Source organism: Neophocaena asiaeorientalis, unplaced genomic scaffold, assembly GCF_003031525.2.
Source record: "Neophocaena asiaeorientalis asiaeorientalis breed wild unplaced genomic scaffold, Neophocaena_asiaeorientalis_V1.1 scaffold437, whole genome shotgun sequence".
NCBI lineage: Eukaryota > Metazoa > Chordata > Mammalia > Artiodactyla > Phocoenidae > Neophocaena > Neophocaena asiaeorientalis.
Window position 1 is genome coordinate 3,851,797 of NW_020173375.1, and position 24,387 is coordinate 3,876,183.

General features: G+C 39.6%; 1 protein-coding gene across 4 annotated transcripts; it reads right to left on the minus strand.

The window, feature by feature from the left end:
• Positions 1-9,553: 9,553 nt before the first annotated feature.
• CDV3 (CDV3 homolog) lies at positions 9,554-24,381 on the minus strand. 4 transcript variants are annotated; one of them, XM_024746234.1, is made up of 5 exons: positions 24,374-24,381; positions 23,570-23,646; positions 14,528-14,673; positions 13,087-13,246; positions 9,554-11,471 (listed from the first exon to the last, which is right to left on the minus strand). In XM_024746234.1, the coding sequence occupies exons 2-5, from the start codon at positions 23,578-23,580 to the stop codon at positions 11,465-11,467; spliced, it is 324 nt and encodes a 107-aa protein (XP_024602002.1). In that variant the 5' UTR covers positions 23,581-23,646; positions 24,374-24,381; the 3' UTR covers positions 9,554-11,464. The 4 variants fall into 4 exon arrangements, with proteins under 4 accessions (XP_024602002.1, XP_024602003.1, XP_024602000.1 ...); XM_024746235.1 differs by having other exon boundaries at positions 9,554-11,751; XM_024746232.1 differs by having other exon boundaries at positions 9,554-11,929.
• Between the last annotated feature and the right edge of the window lie 6 nt (positions 24,382-24,387).

Here is a 24,387-nt window from a genome sequence, read left to right on the forward strand (position 1 = left end):
AATTCTTTTTCTGGAAGGTTGCCTATCTCCACTTCATTTAGTTGTTTTTCTGGGGTTTTATCTCGTTCCTTCATCTGGTACATAGCCCTCTTCCTTTTCATCTTGTCTATCTTTCTGTGAATGTCATTTTTGTTCCACAGGCTGCAGGATTGTAGTTCTTCTTGCTTCTGCTGTCTGCTCTCTGATACATTGTTTTGATTGAACTCCTCCTCCTACAGACATCAGTATTTTTAGAAAGATCTCCTGGCTTTCCAAAATGAAGCAGTTTGAGAACCATGGAAGTAACCCATAGAGCTGCCTCACTTCTTAAGAAGGAAGTCGCTACAGGATAAAAACTTCAGCTGCAGTCTTTTTAGGGATGATACACTGACTGAACTTTGGAGTTGAAAATCCAGGACACAGTCTCTGTCCCGAGGTAATGTTCTGTTTCCATACGCTCACATTCAAAATTATCAATAGTTTATTTTGTACATTTTGCCTCCTTACACAAAAAATATTTAAAAAATCAAAGTTTGAGTTTTTCGGGGAAAAAAAGGTTAAGTTATACAACAGGAGTTAAGAGATGGTATAGAAAATTATTGCCACTTTGTCATAACAAAGTAAGGAAAGGTAAATACCCTGGTTTAAGATTTAAAACCCGAGAGCTCCTGTCAAAACTTCTCAGGTTTAAAGAAAAACAGAAACAGAAGACCATGTTTCCTAAAATGGCACTGCAAATATGTAGAACATCATACTAAATTTTTGCAATAATTTTTTAAAAATAAATTTATTTTTTTATTATTGGCTGCGCTTGGTCCTCGTTGTTGCTGGGGGCCCGTGGTGTGCGAACCTCTCACTGTGATGGCCTCTGCTGTTATGGAGAATGGGCTCCACGTGCATGGGCTTCAGTAGTTGTGACTGGTGGGCGCTAGAGCCCAGGCTCAGTAGTTGTGGTGCACGGGCCTAGTTGATCCATGGCATGCAGGATCCTCCCTGACCAGGGATCAGACCTGTGTCCCCTGTGTTGGCAGACGGATTCTCAACCACTGTGCTACCAGGGAAGTCCCTAAATATTTAATAAATTTTAAAAATCATCCCCTCAGTTGAATCTGCTACGCTTTTTAAGGAGAATGTGGCCACCTCCTTAGATGTTTTCACCTGATATTAAAGCTGTCTGCTCAGGCCTATTACCAATTAAGACAGACTATGGATGCCGCTTCCTTCATACTTACACACTATCTTCCATCTATTTGGAGACAAAGGATCTTATCCTTACACACAAGTTTCTTGCTGCCTGCTCTGACTGGATCCCTGTGGAGTGCAGTTGCAGGAGGGTGTTCAGTGGGGAGGATATTCGCAGGTGAAATAATAGTTGACAACTTAAGTTCAATGCATCTTCTGTTACTATATCCAGTTATTGTCTAAAATGCTAGTTCTCACTTGGGTTATAATTTCAAAAGGCTTAAAATACCTTAATGATTTTTTATATATATATATTTTTTTTTTTTTCTAAATCCTTGATGTGGATATAATCCCTTCCCATTGATTTTTAGATAATAAAAACACTTATTTAGATCAGTTATTTATGTCCTTTGATTAATTTATTCTTCATAATATTCTTTACCTTTATATCAAGCTCTAGAAACAATTCATCGGAATTCCCTGGTGGTCCAGTGGTTAGGACTTGGTGCTTTCACTGCCAGGGCTTGGTTCAGTCCCTGGTTGGGGAACTAAGACCTCACAAGCTGCACAGCATGGCCAAAAAACAAACAAACAAAAGAAACAATTCATAACTTGCCTGCATTCTGCAGGTCCCATTATGCCTTGTCAAAGTAGCTGGGTGATAAATTAAAACTATTATACGCCTGCAGTTTCAAGACACTGGTTATTAGAGCATCTGTGTATATGATTCTCTACTTCCTTGATTCTCCTTCCTAGCTCTGATTATCCCATTAAATTGTCTCCACTGTGTAATACTGATTCTTTTAATTTTAAAAATTTTTTATTAAAAACATTTTTTTGGGGCTGCGTTGGGTCTTCATTGCTGTGTGCGGGCTTTTTCTAGTTGCGGCGAGTGGGGACTATTCTTTGTTATGTTGTGTGGGATTCTCATTGCAGTGGCTTCTCTTGTTGCAGAGCACAGGCTCTAGGCATGTGGGCTTCAGTAGTTGTGGCACGCAGGCTCAGTAATTGTGGCTCACGGGCTCTAGAGCACAGGCTCAGTAGTTGTGGCCCTCGGGCTCAGCTGCTGCACGGCATGTGGGATCTTCCCAGACCAGAGCTTGAACCCGTGTCCCCTGCATTTGCAGGCAGATTCTTAACCACAGTGCCACCAGGGAAGTCCCTGTAATACAGATTCTGATCACAATCCTTTCATGTCTACCACCCTCCACCTGACCTCTCTCCCCAAATCCTATGCCACACTCCGAACCTGACATCACTTCCCATATGTTTCTACTCCAATTTCACATTCTAGTGGAGGGAGATAAACAAGATGTTTAATGTGCAAAATAATGGAGGAGTCTTAATGATGGAGGAGTCTTTTTAACAAATGGTGCTGGACAACTGAATATCCACGTGTAAAAGAATGAAGTTAGACTCCTACCTCACACCATATTCAAAAAGTAACTCAAAATGGATCAAAGTTCTAAATGAAAGAGCTAAATTGCAAAACTCTTAGAACAAGTATCTTTGTGATTTTGGTTAGGTAATTTCTTAGATACACCCAAAACATAAGCAATTTAAAAAAAAAAGATAAATTGGGCTTCATCAAAATTAAAAACTTTCGTGCTTCAAAAGACACTATTAAGAAAGTGAAGATGGGAGAAAATGTTTGCAAATCATGTATCTGATGAGGGAGTAGTATCCAGAATATATATATATATATAGAACTCTTATAACAATAATAAAAAGCCAAAAAGTCAATTTAAAAATTAGCAAAGGATTTGCATAGACGAATTTTTCCAAAGATACACCAATGGCCAACAAGCACATGAGCAGATATTCAACATCATTAATCATTACAGAAATGCAATCAAAACCATGAGATATAACTTCATGCCAACTAGGATGACTAGAATTAAAAGTCAGGTAACAAGTGATTATGAGGCTATGAGGAAATCAAAATCCTCAGACACTGCACAGACATTTTGGAAGAGTTTGGTAGTTACTCAAAAAAAGTTACCATGTGACCCAGCAATTTCATTCCTAGATATATACACAAGAGAACTGAAAAACATGTTGACATAAAAACTTGTAAGTTCATAGCAGCATTATTCATAACAAGGACAAAGTGGAAACAACCCAAATGTTCATCAAATGATGAACGGGTAAATGAAATATGGTATATCCACAGAAGTCCGCCAATCAAAAGGAATGAAGTACTGGGACTACCCTGGTGGTCCAATGGTAAAGAATCTGCCTTCCAATGCAGGGGATGTGGGTTCGATCCCTGGATGGAGAACTAAGATCCCACATGCTGTGGGGCAACTAAGCCCTTGTGCCACAACTACTGAGCTCACGCGTCTCAATGAGAGACCCCACCTGCCGCAAACTACAGAGCCCATGCACTCTGGAGCCCACACACCACAACTACAGAGCCCATGCCACAACTGGAGAGAAGCCCATGTGCCACTAGAGAGACGCACGTGTGCTGCAATGAAGACCCGACAGCCAAAAATAAAAAAACAAACATGCCAAATGAAAGAAGTCAGTCAAAAAAGACCACATATTATATAGCCCAGTTTATATGAAATGTCCAGAATAGAGAAATCTATAGAGAAAAAATAATAGTCGGTACCTAGCATTGGGGATTTGAAGGGAAGTAGGAAAGGACTGCTCATGAGTATGGGGTTTCTTTGGGGATAATGAAAACATTCCAGAATTAAAAGTAGTGATAGTTGCATAACTTTGAGAATATATTGAAAACTACTTAATTGTACAATTTAAAATGGTGACTTTTATCTCAGAAAAAAAAGCTGGTTAAAAAATCCATGGAGGAACTTAGAGGAGGGAAGAGTGATAGGAAGTGTGTTTTTGTGTGTGTTCTATTTTAAATAGGGCTTTGAGAATAATCTCAATCAAATACAAAGAATGACCAAATAGTAAATCGTTAAGATTAATGGCTGGCAGCAGCCATTCTGGGGAGCTTATTCTATCACAAGGACACTGGTGCTGGCAAGTGCCATTTTGGAATCCTCCTTCTAGATTATTAGCACCGGGACCCCATCCCACACACCAGTTTGTCAGCACCAGTCCTTGGGCCCCCCCAAGCCAAGCAGCTATCTGCATGGGGACACAGCTTTACCCATCAGGAGGCCAACAGCAGATGTGGGCCTGCCTGAGGCCCCCAAGGTCCCTGACCTGGCCCCTCATAACATAGAACCCAGGAGCTGGCCCCACCCACTAGTGGGGCCCCCAAAGCCCGTAAGCCAGCCATGTCAGGACCTGGCCCTGACCACCAGTGGGCTGATACCAGCTCCAGAACCCTTGGCGCCTACAGCCAGAGACCCCAGGACCCAGCTCCACCCTTTAGGGGGGGTTTAGTGAGACCAGCACTAGCCCTGGACCTGGTCTCACTCACCAGTGTTGGACACCAACTCCGAGACACCTTGGGCCCCTCAGCCAGCAGCCTGGGGTCTGGCCTCATACCAGTGGGCCAGCACTAGCCCTAGGCCCTGGCCCCAACCACTGGCAGTCTAACACCAGCTCTGGGACACCTGGGCCTGCAAGCAACCACCCCAGGACTCAGCTTTCTCACCAGCAAGCTGGCACCAGCCCTAGAACAGCCCCCCCCCCCACCTCCTGAAGCCAGCTGCCCATGAATCAGCCCTGCCCACCAGTGGCTGGTGGCCTGTGCACTAAGCAGGTCCTTGGGACCAACTGGACCAGGGGCCAGTCATGACTACAAGCATGCCCACGGCAGTCTGCTCCACCACAACAGAAAATCCCAGAAGTTCACAGAGAGGGCACCCCTAGAGAATATAGGTCTGGTGACCGGAGGGCAGTGTGCTGCTGGGACACACAGGACATCTCCTACATAAGGCCACTTCTCCAAGATCAGGAAACATAACAGACCTACCTAATACACAGAAATAAAAACAGCAAATCAGGCAAAGAGAGGAAATAGAGGAATATGTTCCAAACAAGGAAAAAGATAAAACCTCAGAGGAAGAGCTAAATGAAGTGGAGATAATCTACCCAGTAAAGAGTTCAAGGTAGTAATAATAAAGATGCTCAATGAACTCAGAAGAATGGATGAACACAGTGAGAAGTTTAACAAAGAGTTAGAAAATACAAAGAAGACTCAAAAAGATCTGAAGAATACAGTAACTGAAAAAAAATACACTAGATGGAATCAACAGGAGACGAGATGATACAAAGGAACAGACCAGCAAACTGGAAGTCAGAGTAGTGGAAATCACCCAAGCTGAACAGAAAAAAGAAAAAAAAAGTGAAGACAGTTTAAGAGACCTCTGGGCAACATCAAGTGTATTAACGTTCTCATGATAGAGGTCCCAGGAGAATAAAGAGGCAAAGAACATATTTGAAGATAAGAGTTCAGCACCACTAAACTGGTTCTACAAGCGCCACAAGGGAAGTTGGCCTTAAATGACACATTAGATCAGATGGACTTAACAGATGCATTTTTTCCAACCATAATGCCATGAGACTAGAAATTAATTACAAGAAAAAAAACAACTGCAAAAAGTACAAACACATGGAGGCTAAACAATATGCTACTGAACAACCAAAAGGTCACTGAAAAAAAATCAAAGAGGAAATAAAAAGAAACCTGGTGACAAATGAAAACACAATGATCCAAAATCCATGGGACACAGCAAAAGCCATTCTAAGAGGAAAGTTTATAGTAATACAAACCTCAGAAAACAAGAAAAATCTCAAACAACCTTATACCTAAAGGAAGTAGAAAAAGAACAAACAAAACCCAAAGTAGAAGGAAAGAAATAATAAAGATCAGAGCAGAAATAAATGAAAGAGACTAAAAATACAATAGAAAAAAAATGAATGAAACAGCTGATTCTTTGAAAAGATAAATAAAATTGATAAACTTTTAGCCAGATACAGCAAGGAAAAGAGAGAAGGCCCAAGTAAGTAAAAATCAGCAATGAAAACAGAGAAGTTGCAACCAATGCCACAGAAATATAAGATCATGAGAATACTATGAACACTTATATGCCAATAAACTGGAAAACTTAGAAGAAATGGATACATTCCTAGGAATGTACAATCTCCCAAGACTGATTCAGGAAGGAGAAAACATGAACAGACTAACAGTAATGGAAATTGAATCAGTAATAAAAACAAAACAAAGAAAAAACCCCAAAAACTTCCAACAAAAGTCCAATACCAGACAGCTTTACAGCTGATTCTATGAAACAGAGTTAACATCTACCCTTCTCAAATTCCAAAAAATTGCAGAGGAAGAAACACTTCCAAATTCATTCTACAAGGCCATGATCACCCTGATACCCAAACCAAAGATATTAAGAAAATAAGAAAATTACAGGCCAATATCATTGATAAACGCAGGTGCAAAAATCCTCAAGAAAACATTAGCAAATCAAATTCAACAATACATTAAAAGGATCATACAACATGATAAAAGTGGGATTTAACCCAGGGATGCAAGGATGATTTATCCCCAAATCGATCAATGTGATACACCATATTAACAAACTGAAGAATGAAAAACATGATCATCTCAATAGATGCAGAAAAGCTTTTGACAAAATTCAAAATCCATTTACGATAAAAATTCTCAACAAAGGGACTTCCCTGGTGGTCCAGTGGGTAAGACTCTGTGCTCCCAATGCAGGGGGCCCGGGTTTGATCCTTGGTCAGGGAACTAGATCCCACATGCATGCCACAACTAAGACCTGGAGACGCCAAAATAAATACAAAAATATTTTAAAAAAAATTATCGACAAAGTGGGTACAGAAGAGAACATACCTCAGTATAATAAAAGCCATGTGTGACAAGCCAACAGGTAACATCATATGGTAAAAAGCTGAAAGCATTTCCTCTAAGATCAGGAACAAAACAAGGATGTCCACTCTCACTTTTATTCAACATAGTATTGTAAGTCCTAGCCACAACAATCAGACAAGAAAAAAAATAAGAGGAATTCAAATTTCAAAGGATGAAGTAATGCTCTCACTGTCTGCAGATGACATGATACTGTATACAGATAGTCCTAAAGATGCCACCAAAAAACTATTGGAACTTATCAATGAATTCAGTAAAGTTGCAGGTTACAAAATTAATATACAGAAATCTGTTGCATTGCTATACACTAACAACTATCAGAAAGAGAAATTCCATTTACAGTTGCATCAAAAAGAATACCAGGAATAAATCTAACTAGGAAGGTAAAAGACCTGTATTCACTGATGAAAGAAACTGATGACACTAACAAATGTAAAGATGTACTGTGCTCATGGATTGAAGAATATTGTTAAAGTGACCATACCCCCCAAGGCAATCTATAGATTCAATGCAATCCCTATCAAAATACCAATGCTATTTTTCACAGAACTAGAATAATTCTAAAATTTGTATGGAAAGATCCCAAAAGGCCAAAACAATCTTGAGAAAGAACGAAGATAGAGGTAACATGATCCCTGATTTCAAAGTATACTACAAAGGTATAGTAATCAAAACAGAATGGTACTGGCATAAAAACACACACAGATCAATGGAACAGAATAGACAGCCCAGAAACAAACTCACACTTTTATCATCAACTAATCTATGATAAAGGATATACAACAGAAAAGACAGCATCTTCAATAAATGATTTGGGAAACTGGACAGCTACATGCAAAATAAACTGGACTACTTTCTCACACCATATATAAACTCAAAATGTAAGACCTGAAACCATAAAGTTTCTAGAAGAAAAAACATAGGCAGGATGCTCTTTACCATTGGTCTCAGTTTTGTGTGTGTGTGTGTGTGTGTGTGTGTGTGTGTGTGTGTGTGTATCTGATGTCTTCTTAGGTAAAAGAAACAAAAAAAATAAACAAATGGGACTACATAAACCTAAAAAGCTTTTGTGCTTTTGCACAGTGAAGGAAACTACCAACAAAAAAAAAAGGCCAACTACTAAATGGGAGAAGATATTTGCAAAGGATGTATCAGATAAGTGGTTAGTATCCAAATATAAAAAGAACTCATACAGGGACGTCACTGGTAGTCCAGTGGTTAAGACTCCATGCTTCCACTGCAGGGGGCATGGGTTCGATCCTTGGTCAGGGAACTAAGATCCTGCATGCCACGTGGAATAGCCAAAATAAATAAATAAATAAAAATAAAAATGGACAGAGGACCTGAAGGACCTGAGAAGACATTTTCCCACAAAAGTCATACAGATAGATGCTCAACATCACTATCACCAGGGAAATGCAAACCAAAACCACAGTTATCACCTCACACCTGTCAGAATGGCTATTATCAAAAAGACAACAAATAACAAGAGTTCTCAAGCATGTGGAAAAGGGGAACCCTCATGCACTATTTGTGGGAATGTAAATTGGTGCAGCCACTATGGAAAACAGTATGGAGGCTCCTCAAAAAATTAAAAATAGATCTACCATACGACCCAGCAATACCACTCCTGGGTATTTATCCGAGCAAAGTAAAATCATTATTTTGAAAAGACATGTACATCCCTATGTTCAATGCAGCATTATTTACAACAGCCAAGATATGGAAGCAACCTAATGAAGAAAACGTGTTACACAGATACAATGAAATAACAGCCATAAAAGAGAATGAAAATTTGCCATTAGCAACATGGACGGACCTGGAGGGTATTATGCTTAGTTAAATAGTTCAGACAAATAGTGATTTCACTTATATGTGGAATTTATAAAACAAAAACAAACATAACAGAACAGTCATAGATACTGAGAACACATGCCAGAGGGGAAGGGTGTGTGTGGGGATGGGTGAAATAGATGAGGAACATTAACAGGTACATACTTCCAGTTACAAAATAAATAAGTTGTAGGTATGAAAAAAATACATATACTTACATTCCAAAATGAACAGTTCAGTTAAAAAAACACTTGTATTTGATTTTTGATATTTCAAAAATTTCACATTCCAACCAAAAATGACTGAAAATATACTTCCTCTAGTTTAGAAATTTAGGGACTATAATCCAGACTAAATCCTGAAATTTAAAATGGCTCTCATTTGAGAAATTCGTAAGCTTCTCAGAGGACAAGCCCTGAAATCTTTAGTTTACATAGTAGAGACTGTAGATTTCCCTACCATGGTCTAAGATAACACAATTTAATACAGCAATGAAGACAAGAATACATTTCAATGTTTATCTTTGGAAAAGAATATTCATCACAGGTTCACAGCCAGTTTCATTCCAGGTCTGGTTTTAACATTAAGAGTACTCTACAAACATTTCTCAAATGGAAAGGTCACTCGAGATGACATTATCAGCCTCCTAGAGCAAAGGAGGAATGTCATCAATTCTCCATTTTCAAAGATAATCAGTTACCAGTTAAGGGTAAAAACCACCAGACTCCAAAATCTACATATTTACTTTTTATTGAATTTGTTAATGTTACAGAGTTTTTGCACTGCCAAACCATGCCTGAGAATTCAAAGAAAGAAATGCTACAATGGACAGCCTCATCCACCCATCATACAGCATATTAAAACTTGATTCATGTGCATTTTGATAATTTCACAATCTTTTAAAAAGTTATAAGAAGGGTTGGAATTTTAAATCTCCTGCAGGTCTTCAGATTTCTATGCCATTAAGTAACATTTCCACATATTCATCTCAGTTCATTCCTCAATAACATAACCCCCAACGAAATTTTGCTGGAAAAAAATGCATACTTTTTAGGGGAAATATGTGGCTCAAGGTCCAAGAGGTTATTTGTTAAAAGATTTTTGGTTCTCAAATGAAGTCTTCAGATTAACCAAGAATCCTTTGTTTCTCACTCATCCAACCTCTCCTTGGTTGGCTCAGCTACTCACCCAAGTACATCAGAACGTAAGCATCCTGCCTGCCACTTCAAATAATGCCAACATTATTGCCCAGATATGGTTCGCATCTGACAGCAGATGACTCTGTAACACTCCTAGGAGTGCGATTCCTGCACTGACACTTATCAAGACTGAACTCCTAGAGGAAAATGCTCCCACATCAGGATAGTTTTACTCACCCATTTGCTTCACTCTTGCCAGTAGCAAGTCTGCAACTCCTACATTTGGCAAAGGGATTTTATTACAGAGAAATCCAGACTCTGCATCAAGTGGTCACATGCCACTTTGAAATATTTCTATTGAACCGAAGATACAAAACTAGGAAATTACCAGATTATCTCATTAGATGGAAAGACTTTTCAGTAATCCTGGGTAGCGTCCTGATGTCCTTTTCCAGGACTAAAAATTACTGGATAGTTTAAGCTGTAATCATTAAAAACAGAAGTGCTACATCACCTGTCTTTCGCCCGACTCTCCAAATGAACAACGTAAAAAGACACACCAGGAGGTTGATGACAGAGCTAGGCTGAGACAATCACTGCGTCTAATACCTTAAACGTTTGGGCACAAGTGCATCTGGAATTCTTGTCAGAGATCATGCAAGATCCATGAAACTTCAGTGGGTTTTAGGTTGAGGTTCTGCTCTCGCTGCTTTGAATTCATAAGGACACACCTGTGACTCCCTTGGCCTGAGCAGAAAATATACTCTTTCCACCAGTTTACTATACAACTTAGACCTGATTAGAGGAAGCTTTAGCAGCACCTGAAGTAGAGCCCCCTGCATCTACTGCCCTTTATATCAAAGGCCATCTGGTTCTGCTCTAGGGATTGGCAAATTCATGAGACGTTTCACAATTCCAATGCATATTTCAGGTTACTTAGCCAAGCAATATGCTCTGTCAAAGAACTATTCCAAGTCAAAGCAAAAAAAAAAAAAAAAAAGAAAAAAAAAAAAAAAAAAAAGCCTTAATATGGAACACAGAAAAAGTACTACCCAAATAAAAAATTACTAAAAAAATAAGATTATTCCCCCCCACACACCCCTTTTCCCACTTGGTGACCCAAGTTTCGTTGAATTTAATTTGTGGTTACCTCAGAATACAACTCAAAGTTTAAATTATAAATCACAGCCCTACACAGATTATCTGAACACATCAGTTCTTTAGAGAGCGGCATGTTCCAGGAAGTCTAATACCCACTACAGAGTGTTCCTTATGAATGGGGCACAGGACAGGTTAATTAAGGTCACTTAAATCTTCATCTTTTACAGCAGATCAGAACCCAGATGGCTGACTTTCTGCAGGATTTCTGATAGGAATCCAGTAGAGCTGGTTTCAAGTTTCACATCGAGACTTAAAAGCTGTAACCTTCTTATCCAGAAGTTGTGATCCACATGAAGTCCACAATGAGTGCAGCAAATCTGAGGTAGTCAACCCTTACGAAGGCTCAGTATCTGAACATAAAAAGATTTTGAAATGACCACTGGCTGCAGTTTTTGATTATTTTGTATTTGCAGAGTAACTCTGAAAGAACACTGCTGAATCTAGTTGACACATTTATATAACAATGAAAATCCCCCTAAATCCAATACACATAAAGAGCAGTTGTGATACTTTAAACTTCCATAGTGCAACAGGGCCGGTCCCGTATACCGAGTGGTCTGCAACAGTTGTAGATCCAGCAGAGATCAGATGATGATGGCTGTCCGTGGTGGTTAGCTGTGGTCTAGTTACCTTAGAAGGGTTAGCAAACACCATTCCTTAATTGTACTGTGTGTGGCTGCTTTTCTGATTCTCAAGCACAGCATACTGGTTGTCTAGCTGAAGTTTAAGGGCCTGGTTTTTTGAAACCTCATCCCTACCTCTAGTTTTGTGTCTTACTACTTCAAAGCTCTTCTCCATTTCTTTATCCCTAAGGGAAAAGAAATGTAATCAGTAAATATTTCTTCTTCACTAGGTTGTTTTGAAAATATCCTTCCTTGAATTTAAAAAAAAGCCACCCCTTAGAAAAATCCTGAGGAAGGGACAGGAGGGGGAAACTGGTACATAAATCCTTACCAAAACCACTTTTAAGGCTTCAATTGAACAGAAAATATAGAATACTGTACTGAAGCTCTAGGGTCCTATTTTCTGTGGTAGCAAATCTACTGAATACTATTAACTGAAAACCTATTTTGGGACCAACTTCAAGACAACTGGAAAGTTAAAAAGCTGTCTAATGACATGGTGATTCCTTCTAAGACTCATTGTTACTCTTAGCAAATAAAAGACAATACACATCTCTTTCTTTATGCATAAAGTAAGAACAACAATTTCCTCATTCAAGTAAAGTTCTACTCATTATTCAAAGAACTCTCCACACATCTACTTTATGGGAGCGGGTCAGATAAAGATGAGTGTGGTGAACCACTGCCTCTCGTGGAGGACAGAGCAGAGGACCAAGTCAAGTGGAGGCTTAAATTCAAGCCAGCTGTGCTCTCAAAGAGGCAAAAACGCTGGGATTTAATTTAAAAGCCACCCCGAAAAATTTCCATCTGATGTCATTTACATTTCTTCCCATTTTATTTACTTTGTAAAAAATTCATGTCCCTAAATAAGATGTGGATGTGCCATATGTGGTCATTTAACTCCAGGTAGCATTCATTTTAAGTACCTGCTGAAATAAGATTATTTTTAATATTAGATTTATAAATGCCAACATCTTTCATCTACTCACATTAACTGGGAATATAATGAAATATTGCTGACTTTTCTAGTTTCTATATTACAAGGAACACAGAAGCAGCAATAATGTACTTAATATTTATTAAGAATTCTCACTAGATGAGACGTCATGGCTACAGAATGACATAAACTAGGAATAGGGGAAACTTGCAGACGAAGTTTGTCGTTGGTGCTCTTTCCCTTCACCCCCCAGTCCTGGGCATATAAGTCCCACCTTAATTCTCAGTTGCCTCTCAGCTGCAGCTTGGGCTTTACTGCAACACCCCAGGTGGGTTTTCAAATCCCAAAAACCCCACTCCCTGGCCAAAGGATAGGGCTCCAAAACACAATCTTGAGAATACTTACTTCCGGCTTTCTACATGCTTGGCAGTGGACTGCAGGGATGGGAACTGTGTATCACTGTAGATTTCTGGTGGTCCTTGGGGTGCTTTCCTTGTTGTGGTCAACCTGGCCCCAGGAGGCCTATACACGCCACTAGTCATTGTTGGTTCTGGGGTTTCTGTAACTAACATTTCAAAACAGTTTAGAGAAACTATTCAAGTGCTTGGCGTTTTAATAAGCTACTCCTGAATTCCTGATCATTTTAACAGTTATGGAGAAAAACAATACTTACATTAAGGGTCTCTGAACAACAGAAGGAAAGTTATCTGAGGAAATGTCCAAAAGCAAAGGCCTATTTTTCTAGGGTAAAAGTAGTCTTCCAATTTCTCTTCCATGTACAATTTTAATTATCTATGTAAATGAGTTCTATTAAGTCAACTTATTGGAAGTGGGAAAGGCATCTGCTGTTCCTGGGAGACAGGTCTCATCAGGGACTACCTTTCAAAGTATGACCACTTTTACATCATCAATGAATTTTTTATTTTCTAGTAAAACAGGAGAAAAAATTAAGCAGCCCAAAGTCTTGTACCATGACCAAGATTTTGAGGACACAGCCTTTCAGCTTTTCTTACATACCATTCACCCCCCCATCCTAAACATGAATTCAGTGTTTTACATATGTTTTCTAGTTATCAAAAGCTTCCTTTCAAATGAACATCTCTACATCATTCATTAGCTCAAGTGTAATGCAGCTAGAAGGAAACAGGCAAAAACTATGCATGGTAGTAATCTGTGATCTTTGGACAGTAACATTTGGGGGTGATTTGTTATTCTTTATATTATTCTGTATAAAATGGGTATACATCAGAGCATTATTTCTCAACATTTTTTCTTTATTGCCTTCCTAAAAGAGCCTTTTTAGACAACTTTCTTCTAAACAGTACTGTCCTCATGCCCCAAGCAAAAAATGTTAATACCACAGATACACTGTACATATGTTTACATACTCCGGCCCTCTGATGGGCCACAAACCACTGTAAGATCTAAGATTTCTTTACCATTCCCACTCTCCTCCGAGCCAAGAAGCACTTTTCATCCTCTTGGGAGTGATAAAATCCACCTGTCTGAGAATTCATTCTTCAGAGACAGTAAAATGGGGAATGGAAAAAAAAAAGACACAGGTACCCAATATTCCTTAGTCAGCCGTCAAACATTGAAAAAAAATGCTTAAACATGTAAATCTGGCAAGCTATAGGGCTGCAGTAAGATTTAAGCAGCCTACAGCCTTAACTTCCAAATTTCTTTATTGAGGATATGAAAGTCTTTAGATCAGACACAAATCTCTCTCCTAGGAATGGAAAGAAGACCCTACTCACCCAGTGCAAGCATGCATTTAGTTGAAAGCTGACTGCATATAAAATATACACAAATAGACATCTTTATGAAAATGAAATATGAAGATTACCAACTACTGGAGCAGGAGGTGCTTGTACCGGAGCTGTTTTATTCCAGGGACCTGAAGATTTTTCTACACCACCACCACCTCCTCCGCCTTCTTCCCAGTTATCACCTGGATCTTCTCTTTTTTCACTTTCATCTTCTTCCTTTTCACTATTGGAAAATAAACAAGTGAATTCAATTACAGAAACACCAGGAAAACTGTCAGTCCAAATCCTTAATTCTATCAATAATGATCTGTGATTCTGGAGAAGGTACTTATTAACCTCTTCAAGCCTAAATGCCTCACTTGCTTTTAAAAAAAAAAAAAGAGAGGAAGAATTAAGGGATTTTATCTATTTTATGCATTAGGACTTCATGTAAAAGGATTCATCACTGGAAAAAGGTTGAGAAAACCTCTCTGTCTGACAGTCTCCATTTCCCTTTTTGCAAACTCCATACACTCAAGAATATCTAGAAATATTTAACATACTGACATGCCAGGCTTTTAACAATCTGTGTTGATTATTTATAGCAGTCCCTACTGAGGGAGGGAAGAGAGGTCAATCTAACCTGAAATGTAGAGAAAAGGGCAACTTGAAAGATTAAAAGTACAATTACTTGATTTTTTTCTAGGACCAAAGTGTACAAACAGGCACTTATGGTAAGCATATTTTTAGTGATCAAATGTATGGGTTTTAAAAGTTGTATAATTTCATTTGCTAATCCTTTAGTACATGTAAAAAAATACTCTCAAAATTAATTCACATTCCAACAGAGGAAAACAAGTTAGCATTCAGTATTTACATCAGTGCTTCATACTTTATTAGGGTCAGTCTCTACTGTCTAGACATAGGAAATATATAGAACTGTTCCCTAACATCAGAGATGTGTCACGCATTTAAAGAAGAGAATACAAGAACTCAGTCTTTGGCTTACTAGTGATTATAAATGCAAAATATATCCTCAGTGGTGACATACCATTCTAAGACTGACTGAACTGTTCTATTTAATGCCTATTTTTAATTTTTTTTTTTAAGATTTGATGTGGACCATTTTTAATGTCTTTACTGAATTACAATATTGCTTCTGTTTTATGTTTTCTTGGTTTTTTGGCCACAAGGCACGTGGTATCTTAGCTGCCCGACCAGGGACTGAACCCACACCCCCTGCATTGGAAGGTGAATTCTTAACCCCTGGGCTGCCAGGCAAGTCCCTATTTTTTTATTCTTGAATCGACTTGAGTCAGAAGTCTGTGATCTCTGCAAGGTATCTTTATTGCTCCTTGTGTTGGATTACTTATTACTATTTTATGTAAGCCTGAATTTGCTAAATTATCAAGTACGTATATCTTGCCTCTACACCACTGGCTTGACAGCACAAAGATAACTGCCAAATCAAACTTCCTTTTTGCAACTCTTTGCCCTTGCAGATGATGCACCTGGCACAGACCACCAACCTTCTCCCTGGATTACTTTCCATGACAGTGGTGGTGTTTCCTAGGTCTTCAGCTTATCAATCTCTGTCATCAATCTAACTGTCCTTTCCTCTATTAAAAAAACAGGCTGCAGGACTTCCCTGGTAGAGCAGTGGTTAAGAATCCGCCTGCCAATGCAGGGGACACGGGTTCGATCCCTGGTCCAGGAAGATCCCACATGCCGCGGAGGAACTAAGCCCGTGTGCCACAACTACTGAGTCTGTGCTCTAGAGCCCGTGCGCCATAACTACTGAAGCCCACGCACTACAACTACTGAGCCTATGTGCCTCAACTACTGAAGCCCCCGTGCTCTAGGGCTCACGTGCTGCAATTACTGAGACTGCATGCTGCAACTACTGAAGCCTGTGTGCCTAGAGCCCATGCTCCTCAATGAGAAACCAATGCAATGAGAAGCCTGTGCACCGCAACAAAGAGAAAACCCGTGCGCGGCTGTGAAGACCCAACGCAACAAAAAGAAAAAAAAAAAAAAAAAAGCTACATGCTGCTGCCTAAAGCTCTGTCTCTAGCCTTCCACTCTTTCAGACATTTTCTCCTTTTGATATCTGATCCATGACAATGGCCATAACAATGTATATATGACTCCTACCCTGACTGTGACCTTGGGAACATCAGGGCATATCCTGGTTTCTGCAAAATGACATCTAAGGGTGCTTTCTTTCCATGTCTATTAAAATAAGTTCTGGCTATATGACAAATTTCTTGAATAGCTAATGGTCTTCTTTAAAGACACTCAGATAATAGTACCATCAATTATTGCCCACCAACCAGAGATGATTCCAGAATTTAGAGGCCTAGGGTGACAACAGAAAGTGAGAAAGGGAACAAACGTACCTTCAATCTGCATTTAGAGCACGATTTTACTAAAGACTATAGTTTGAGAGGAAAAAAGCGTGGGGAGTATGGCTAAGCCAGCCTTCAGTCTTCCTTTTTGCTAACACATAATAGAATCCTATGGAGCCATTTAAAATGTTAGGCCTACACTAACATGGAAGTAATAATCATGTCACATAAACCAACAATGTATCAATACTAAAAATCTATGCACCTAATATAGATAGAAAGACAACTAGAATGATTTCTTGGGTAAATGTTAAAAAGTGGGTGCTAGAATGCATGACTTTATTTTCTTCATGGAGCAAGCAGTTATGAGCAGATTTTAAAGCCAAACTGGCTGGTTCAATACACCCAGGCTCTGCCATTTACTAGCCAGGAAGACTAAGTATGGCATCTAACTTCTGTATGCCTCAGTCTTCTTGTGTAAAAAGGGGGTAACAGCCCCATTATGAAGATTAACAGACACAAAGCACTGATAACAGTGCTTGGCACATGGTAAGTGCCGTAAGCATTTGGTATTACATGCTTTTTATTTATTAATTATTTTTTAACATCTTTATTGGAGTATAATTGCTTTACAATGGTGTTAGTTTCTGCTTTATAACAAAGTGAATCAGCTATATGTATACATATATCCCCCCTCCCTCTTGCGTCTCCCTCCCACCCTCCCTATCCCACTCATACCACCAACAGTGCAAGAGGTTTCCCTTTTCTCCACACCCTCTCCAGCATTTTAATATTTAGGTTTTCATATAAGCACCACATATACCACCTTTATAATAAGAAAAAACATAGTTTTCATTAAAAAAAAAAGCAACATGAAAACATGTTCTTTTAAAATGGACACTAAGCAGTATGATCTTGCTTCCTAAAGCTTTTAAGTAGAATGATCAGGTAAGAGTATGAAAGTCATAATTTATCCAGGAGTCTAACAGTGGTATCCAAATGTCAAAATTATCCCAAAAGAAGTTTTTTTAAAAAGTTACCCACCTCTGAAGCCACACCTATGTAATTACACTAAAATGTAATTTGCTTGGTCCATGAGTAAAAGCACAGGTGTTACTCACCTAGCTATAACTGACTATGTAGTTAGCAATGTCGCAGCAACCCAATCCATGCCAGACAGGGTGATAAGATCCCCACAAAGATTTAAGTGACTTCGTGGCACTTTTACACTCTTATATCCCCAAACTGTGATAGCTTTCATTTGATCAGTTACATTTAGAAATGGTTAATTTCAACAATGCACTGAATTAAAATAGCTTTTCCCTTAAATTATTTTAATATTTAAACTCCAGAATTATCAGCTTGCAATAAACTGAAAACCAAAAAAAACTTAACACTGATTATCCCTAAGCAGAAGGGATTATGAATAATTCTTGCATATTTCTTTACGCTGTTATACTCTTCAAATGTTCTAAAGAACAAAAATGTTGTTTTCCTAATCTGCAAAAAAATAAAGTTTGAAGAAAAACTCTAATTTGGTCTGACAGAATGCTGAGAGTCTCAAAGAAAAGAAGATTCCTTTACTGTCTAGTGTTCATCACCTTTTCACCCTCAGAGACAAGTGAAGAAATGAATTAAAAAAATCACAAATCTAAAATACCTCTAGATTACAAACTATTACTAGAAAATAAGAGTGATCTGTTTTAATTAGAGGGATTGTATATTGATAATAGGCACAAGACAACTTAGTATTTTGCTTCATAAGATTCTGAAATATCAGCTAAACTAAACATTGGAAATTGTCTAGTCAAGACACTTCATCCAACAGAGGGAAATAAGGCCCAGAGATGCTAAGAGCCTTGCCCAAGTGCTATAGTAACAATGGCAGGATAGAAATAATTTAAATAGCCTACTACTCTTTCATATTTACATATTCCAGAAAATGTCAAACCTCCAAATGCCAAAGAACAAAAATCATGTTGCAGAGAATTATTTCCACAGAAGACAACTAGGCTAAAATTTGGCGTTTGATCCAAATATAATATACAACGTCTCATCAGCTAAATTTGATGTTTTAAAAACTACAATGCTTAAAAAATAAGTAAATAAAATAAAAATAAAAACTACAATGTTACTGTAAATTCATTATTTAATGAATGATAATGCTACAAAAAGGAATATTTACTGAGCATCTACTATACCAGGCAGTGTTGTACCTGTTTTACAAAGTTAAAAATCGAAAGAACACTAAGGTGGGGAGAAGACCCATTGTACATATGAGGAGACTGATATTCAGATACTTAAGTACCTTCACCAGGGCTACAATGTAGCAGAGCCAAGTCAGTGGGACTCCAGAGCCCATATTCTTTCAGGTTGCCTATTACTTCATTTCACTCTCTTTATAGCTCTAAAATATGAAACAAAAATTTTCCCTATTTTGAGATTTGAGAAATTCACTTTTTTTTAGTAAGACTGATCAGGATCACACATTCTACAGTGGTGTATCTATAAAGAACAGAACATTCTTACCTCCTTATCTCAAGGGACATTACAGGAGAATTTATGTATCTTAACTCCCCCTTCCCCAAAAGCAGCTAAAACAAAATCCGGATTTGACTGCACTTTTGCCAGAATGCTGGGCATGGGCAGCGCCACTGATTTGACCCTATTATCCAATCACTGTTACAACAGTAAACTGGGGGGATAGAAATGGCCTGACGAGCCATGGCTGGCAGCTTAAAATGTCACTGTATTTCATCCAAGGACTCTTTCTTGACCCATTCATGGTAGACCTAAGCGTCTCTCCTGGACTCCACGGCCCCTGCACATTACTGAAATGATCTACTAGTGTTCAGTAGAGCATGAGTTATTTTTTTACAACTCCAAGACCCAGCAGTTGATGCCCAATATCCAGGACGCAGCAGTCCCACAAATATTTGCTACTACGAATCCAGCTTGGATGGGAATAATTTCTTCTCTTCAAAGGACAAATTAACCAGCTCTACCTAATGGGTTTAAAAGTCTAGATTTCTTAAGATTCCTAGAAAACCACTGGGATCCAAGGACTCAATTTTTTTTGAAACATGACAAATGCTCACCATTTAGTAATAAGTAGTAAATGAAATCTTTCTTCCTCAAATCCATTTTAAAGATGGGAAAGGCCTATAGGTCCTACTATCAACCAATAATCTAAGCTCAAGCGCTAGGCCCCTTCTTTTATCACCATCTCAATGGCTTCCCTCTCAGAACTTGTCTGTAAACAATGTGATCTTGAATAAGATTAACTTAGACACAAAACTTGACACATGACCTCATAATACTCTTAGTACTTAAATCTTGAGCTAATGGGTAAATGTGAGCTAGGACGCTAATACAGTATGCTTGCTGCTGCTGAAAACTCTCCCCCTTTCAATTGCACACTCACCTTCAACAAACGTCCAGCATGCTAACTTACTACGAGGACTAGTGTCAAAAACTTTTAAGACTGTATGCAGCTAACTAAAGAGAAAGTAAGTGTGGCAAAAATGATTTGTACATCTCCAGCAAGAGTATAAGGGTACTTATTCTACTATTCTTGAAACTTTTCTGAGGTTTGTAATTTTTCAACACAGTAAGTTGGGAGAAAAAAAATTAAGACTATAGATGGAGAATTTCAAGATATTTTTAAGTCAACTTCAAAGTGTCATTTTCCCTTGTTTCATATTGAAATAGCAAGGCTGTCTCTCTCATGGATAGAAAAGGTAACAAACTAAAGGCATAACCACCCCCCTCCAATTCCAGAGAAGAGAGAGATCTCATTTCTCTCCCCTTCTGAGGGCTTCTGCACAAAAGGTAAGACCAAGTCATAGAAGACAATCATTCAAGATCTCCAGCAACTCTGAGAAGCATTTTTCTTTATATGGTTATACTAATGCCAACCTGAACATGTCATGTTCTCCTATTAAGTCCATAGTGAACTGACTCACCAGAGTAGGACTTTAGTCATGATAATATTATGTGCCTCCATTACCCCTTCTCCTCAAATATTGGTATTATAAAGCAGGTGCCTCATGGTTAAATAGCAGAGAAATTCCCCAGAGTAAGACATTCTAATTTACCCACTAAACAGAGGTTGATTAACATTAACCAAGTGGATATATTATGAACATCCTGTTCAAAATCCTCACAAAAATCCTGAGTAGTCATCTCAATTTTGCAGATAACATTCACAAGTAAAGTAACTCACCCAAGGTCACACATAAGCAGCAGGGCTAAAATGCAAGCCCAGGTCTGTCTTTCCCTAAAGTCCATGTTTTTGCCACATTATCAACTATATCCTATTTGTGTGAGTAACCTACTTCCCATTCTATTGAACCAATGTGTCTTTCCTTGTAGACTCCTACTCCTACTGAGTTTCAATGTCAAGAACATTTAATACAAAGTTTATAAAGATATTCAGTACATGGTTGACCCTTGAACAACAGGGGTGTTAACATGCCTCATCTGCAGTTCTTCCGTATCAGTAGATTCAACCAACCACAGGTCGTGTAATACAGCATTTACTATTGAAAAATATCTGCATATAAGTGGACCCATGCAGTACAAACCCATGTTGTTCAAGCGGCAGCTGTATAAAGTGAAAGTTTTTGTCATTATTATTAACCCTCTGATGGCTTCTCACTCTCAAGCCTTTCCTGGAAGCCGTTAGATTCCCCTCTGTTGATTTATGAAGGCAACGGAGACAGACCCCAGACTCCACAGTGACTGAGAATCCACAAAAGCAGCTTCCTGAAGAAGGTATGTTTCTCAATGTTAGCAGGTAAGAGAAAGATCTCTGGATGGCCACTGACGTGCAATGACTAGATGCTAAATAATGAAAAATGCAGTACAAAAAAGCTGGTCTGGGCTTCCCTGGTGGCGCAGTGGTTGAGAGTCCGCCTGCCGATGCAGGGGACATGGGTTCGTGCCCCAGTCCGGGAAGATGCCACATGCCACGGAGCGGCTGGGCCCGTGAGCCATGGCCGCTGAGCCTGCGTGTCCGGAGTCTGTGCTCCGCAACGGGAGAGGCCACAACAGTGAGAGGCCCGCGTACTGCAAAAAAAAAAAAAGAATCCTCCTGCCAATGCAAGGGACATAGGTTTGATCCCTGGTCCGGGAAGATCCCACATGCTGCGGAGCAACCAAGCCAGTGCACCGCAACTACTGAAGCCCACGCACTCTAGGGCCCGCTTACCACAACTACTGAGCCTGTGTGCTGCAACTACTGAAGCCTGTGTGCCTAGAGCCCATGCCCTGCAACAGAAGAAGCCACGGCAATGAGAAGCCCGCACACCACAATGAAGAGTAGCCCTCGCTCGCGGCAACTAGAGAAAGCCCGTGCACAGCAACAAAAACCCAACACAACCAAAAAAAGAAAAAACAAAAACCAAAAACATCTAACACACGAAGGAAGCCAAGAAGTGGCTGGGAATAAACCTCCAGTCTAATCACCTCTACTTCACACCACCACAGAAGGTATTTCAAATGTGGGGAAGCTGCATTTCCTAAAAGTTGCCCACTATCAATCAGGTTTCACTTTGCTTAAGCTCACACAGCGACATGAAAGAACCTAGGACATGAATGCCTAGTTGTGGTAAATATCCAACAAATGTCATAAAAGTTAGCCCTGGTTTTTTAATAAGTTATTTAACACCATAAATGTTACCATCTAGAGAGGTCAAAAGACAGTATTTTGTTAAGGAAAAGTATTTCCTCCACTGTGCCAGGCAGTCACGGGCATATATAAATCACAGACTTCAAACTGGAAGGCAGTGCATCAGGTTCACTTCTTTTTTTGGCTGTGCTGTGTGGCGTGCGGGACTTCAGCTCCTCGACCAGGGATGGACCCCAGGCCCCTGGTAGTGAGAGTGCTGAGTCCTAACCACTGGACTGCCAGGGAATTCCCAGGGATCACTTATTTCTTGAAACTGAGAATAAAGGGTTTTTAATCTAAACCAATGGATTTTCTACTTCATGAGACCCTCAAAAACATGACATTTATTTACATGAATCTAAAGTACATGTGACTACCATAGACTGGACTTGATAAAATATGTTAATTTCAAATTCTCTAAGCCAACCAATCCAATTATCAGAAATTACTGTTTTCTTGAACTTTAAAAATGTACTTAGAGTATGATTCCATTTCTATAAGTTCTAGGAAAATTAATCTAGTGTTAGGTTAGTGGTTATTTGAGGGGTGAAAACAGTGACTACGAGGGGGCTTTCTCCTCTACCAGTAATGTTCAGTTTCTTGACCTCAGTGCTAATTACACAAGTTGGTTTCACTGTGTGAATACGTAAAATCTGTTATTTCCCTCTAACTATGCTTCAATTACGAATACATATATAACTTGTTTGTAAAATCTGCTATTTCCCTCTAACTATGCTTCAATTATGAATACATATATAACTCGTCTGTCACAGAGGATCTGAAAACCACCCCTGTTATTTTCTGAAACAAAAAGAAAAACTAACTTCGACCCACCAATATTAAAAGTAAAAATTTTGAAACCACAAAATCCATTTTAGCTGTCTCAAAAAAGCCTAACCAAGATTTGAAGCAGGCAAGCTCTCACAGGATTTTAGACCTGGCAGCTAATTTGATCAGCATATAGAAGGGCCGCCATCAGAGGAATAGGCACAATCCATTAGAGTCCTAATAAGCATATCTAAAGCACAAGAGTACTGTGATGCTGTTTTGGGGCTAAAACCCCCCAAACATACAGTATCTATCCCTTGAGTTATCTAAGCACATGTGTAACCAGACCATACCTTATTTGCATTGCTTGAACTCTTAGGCCGCTGTAATCAACCTCTTTTTGCTCAAATTCTTTCCACTCATCTTCATCCTGTAAAACAGGTACCACTTAGTCAATTAAAGCTATTTGTAAAAACACAACTAAGACAACTATCAGACTATGAAAAAGGGATGAATCGGCTGGAACCTAAAGTGTGGACTCGTTTTCTGGCCAAAGCCCTTGCTCAATCCCAAGGCCAACTAGGCTGGCGGACAAACGTGAGTAAACTTTACTTCCACCGCGTTCCTTCATGAGACCTGTTACTTTAAAAGCAACCAGGAAACGCCAGATGAAATCAACAGGAAGCCCACAACTAAACGTCTAGCTCAACCTTGCCATGAGACTTTTCTTTTACGGGCTTCGGGACCAAGTCGTCCCAGTCAGAGCTGCCACAAATGTGATTGTTAGAAAATTCAGCTCAGACTACTGGTCTGAAATCAGAACGCTAAATTACTCAGAGTAGACGTCATTCGATAGATGCACTTCCGACCCGGGCCGATTCCCCGGGAGGGTGCCGCCGCCAGCTTGCGTCCTCGCCCGAGCCAAGCGAAGCGGGTCGGGAGCGGGGTGTCGGGGGTCCAGCGGGGGGCGCGAGGCGGCCCGCCGTGGGAAGCCCGCGTCACGTGGCAGCCTCCGCGCCCATCAGCCCGCCAGCCGGGCCCCGGCCGCCCCTCCCGGCCGTTTCCCCGGGCAGGCAAGCAGGCAGGCGGGCGGGGGCGGGCACATGGACGCAAGCGCGCGGCCCGGGCCCCGACTCCCAGTCTCCCTGGCCCCTCACCTTTGTCACAACCT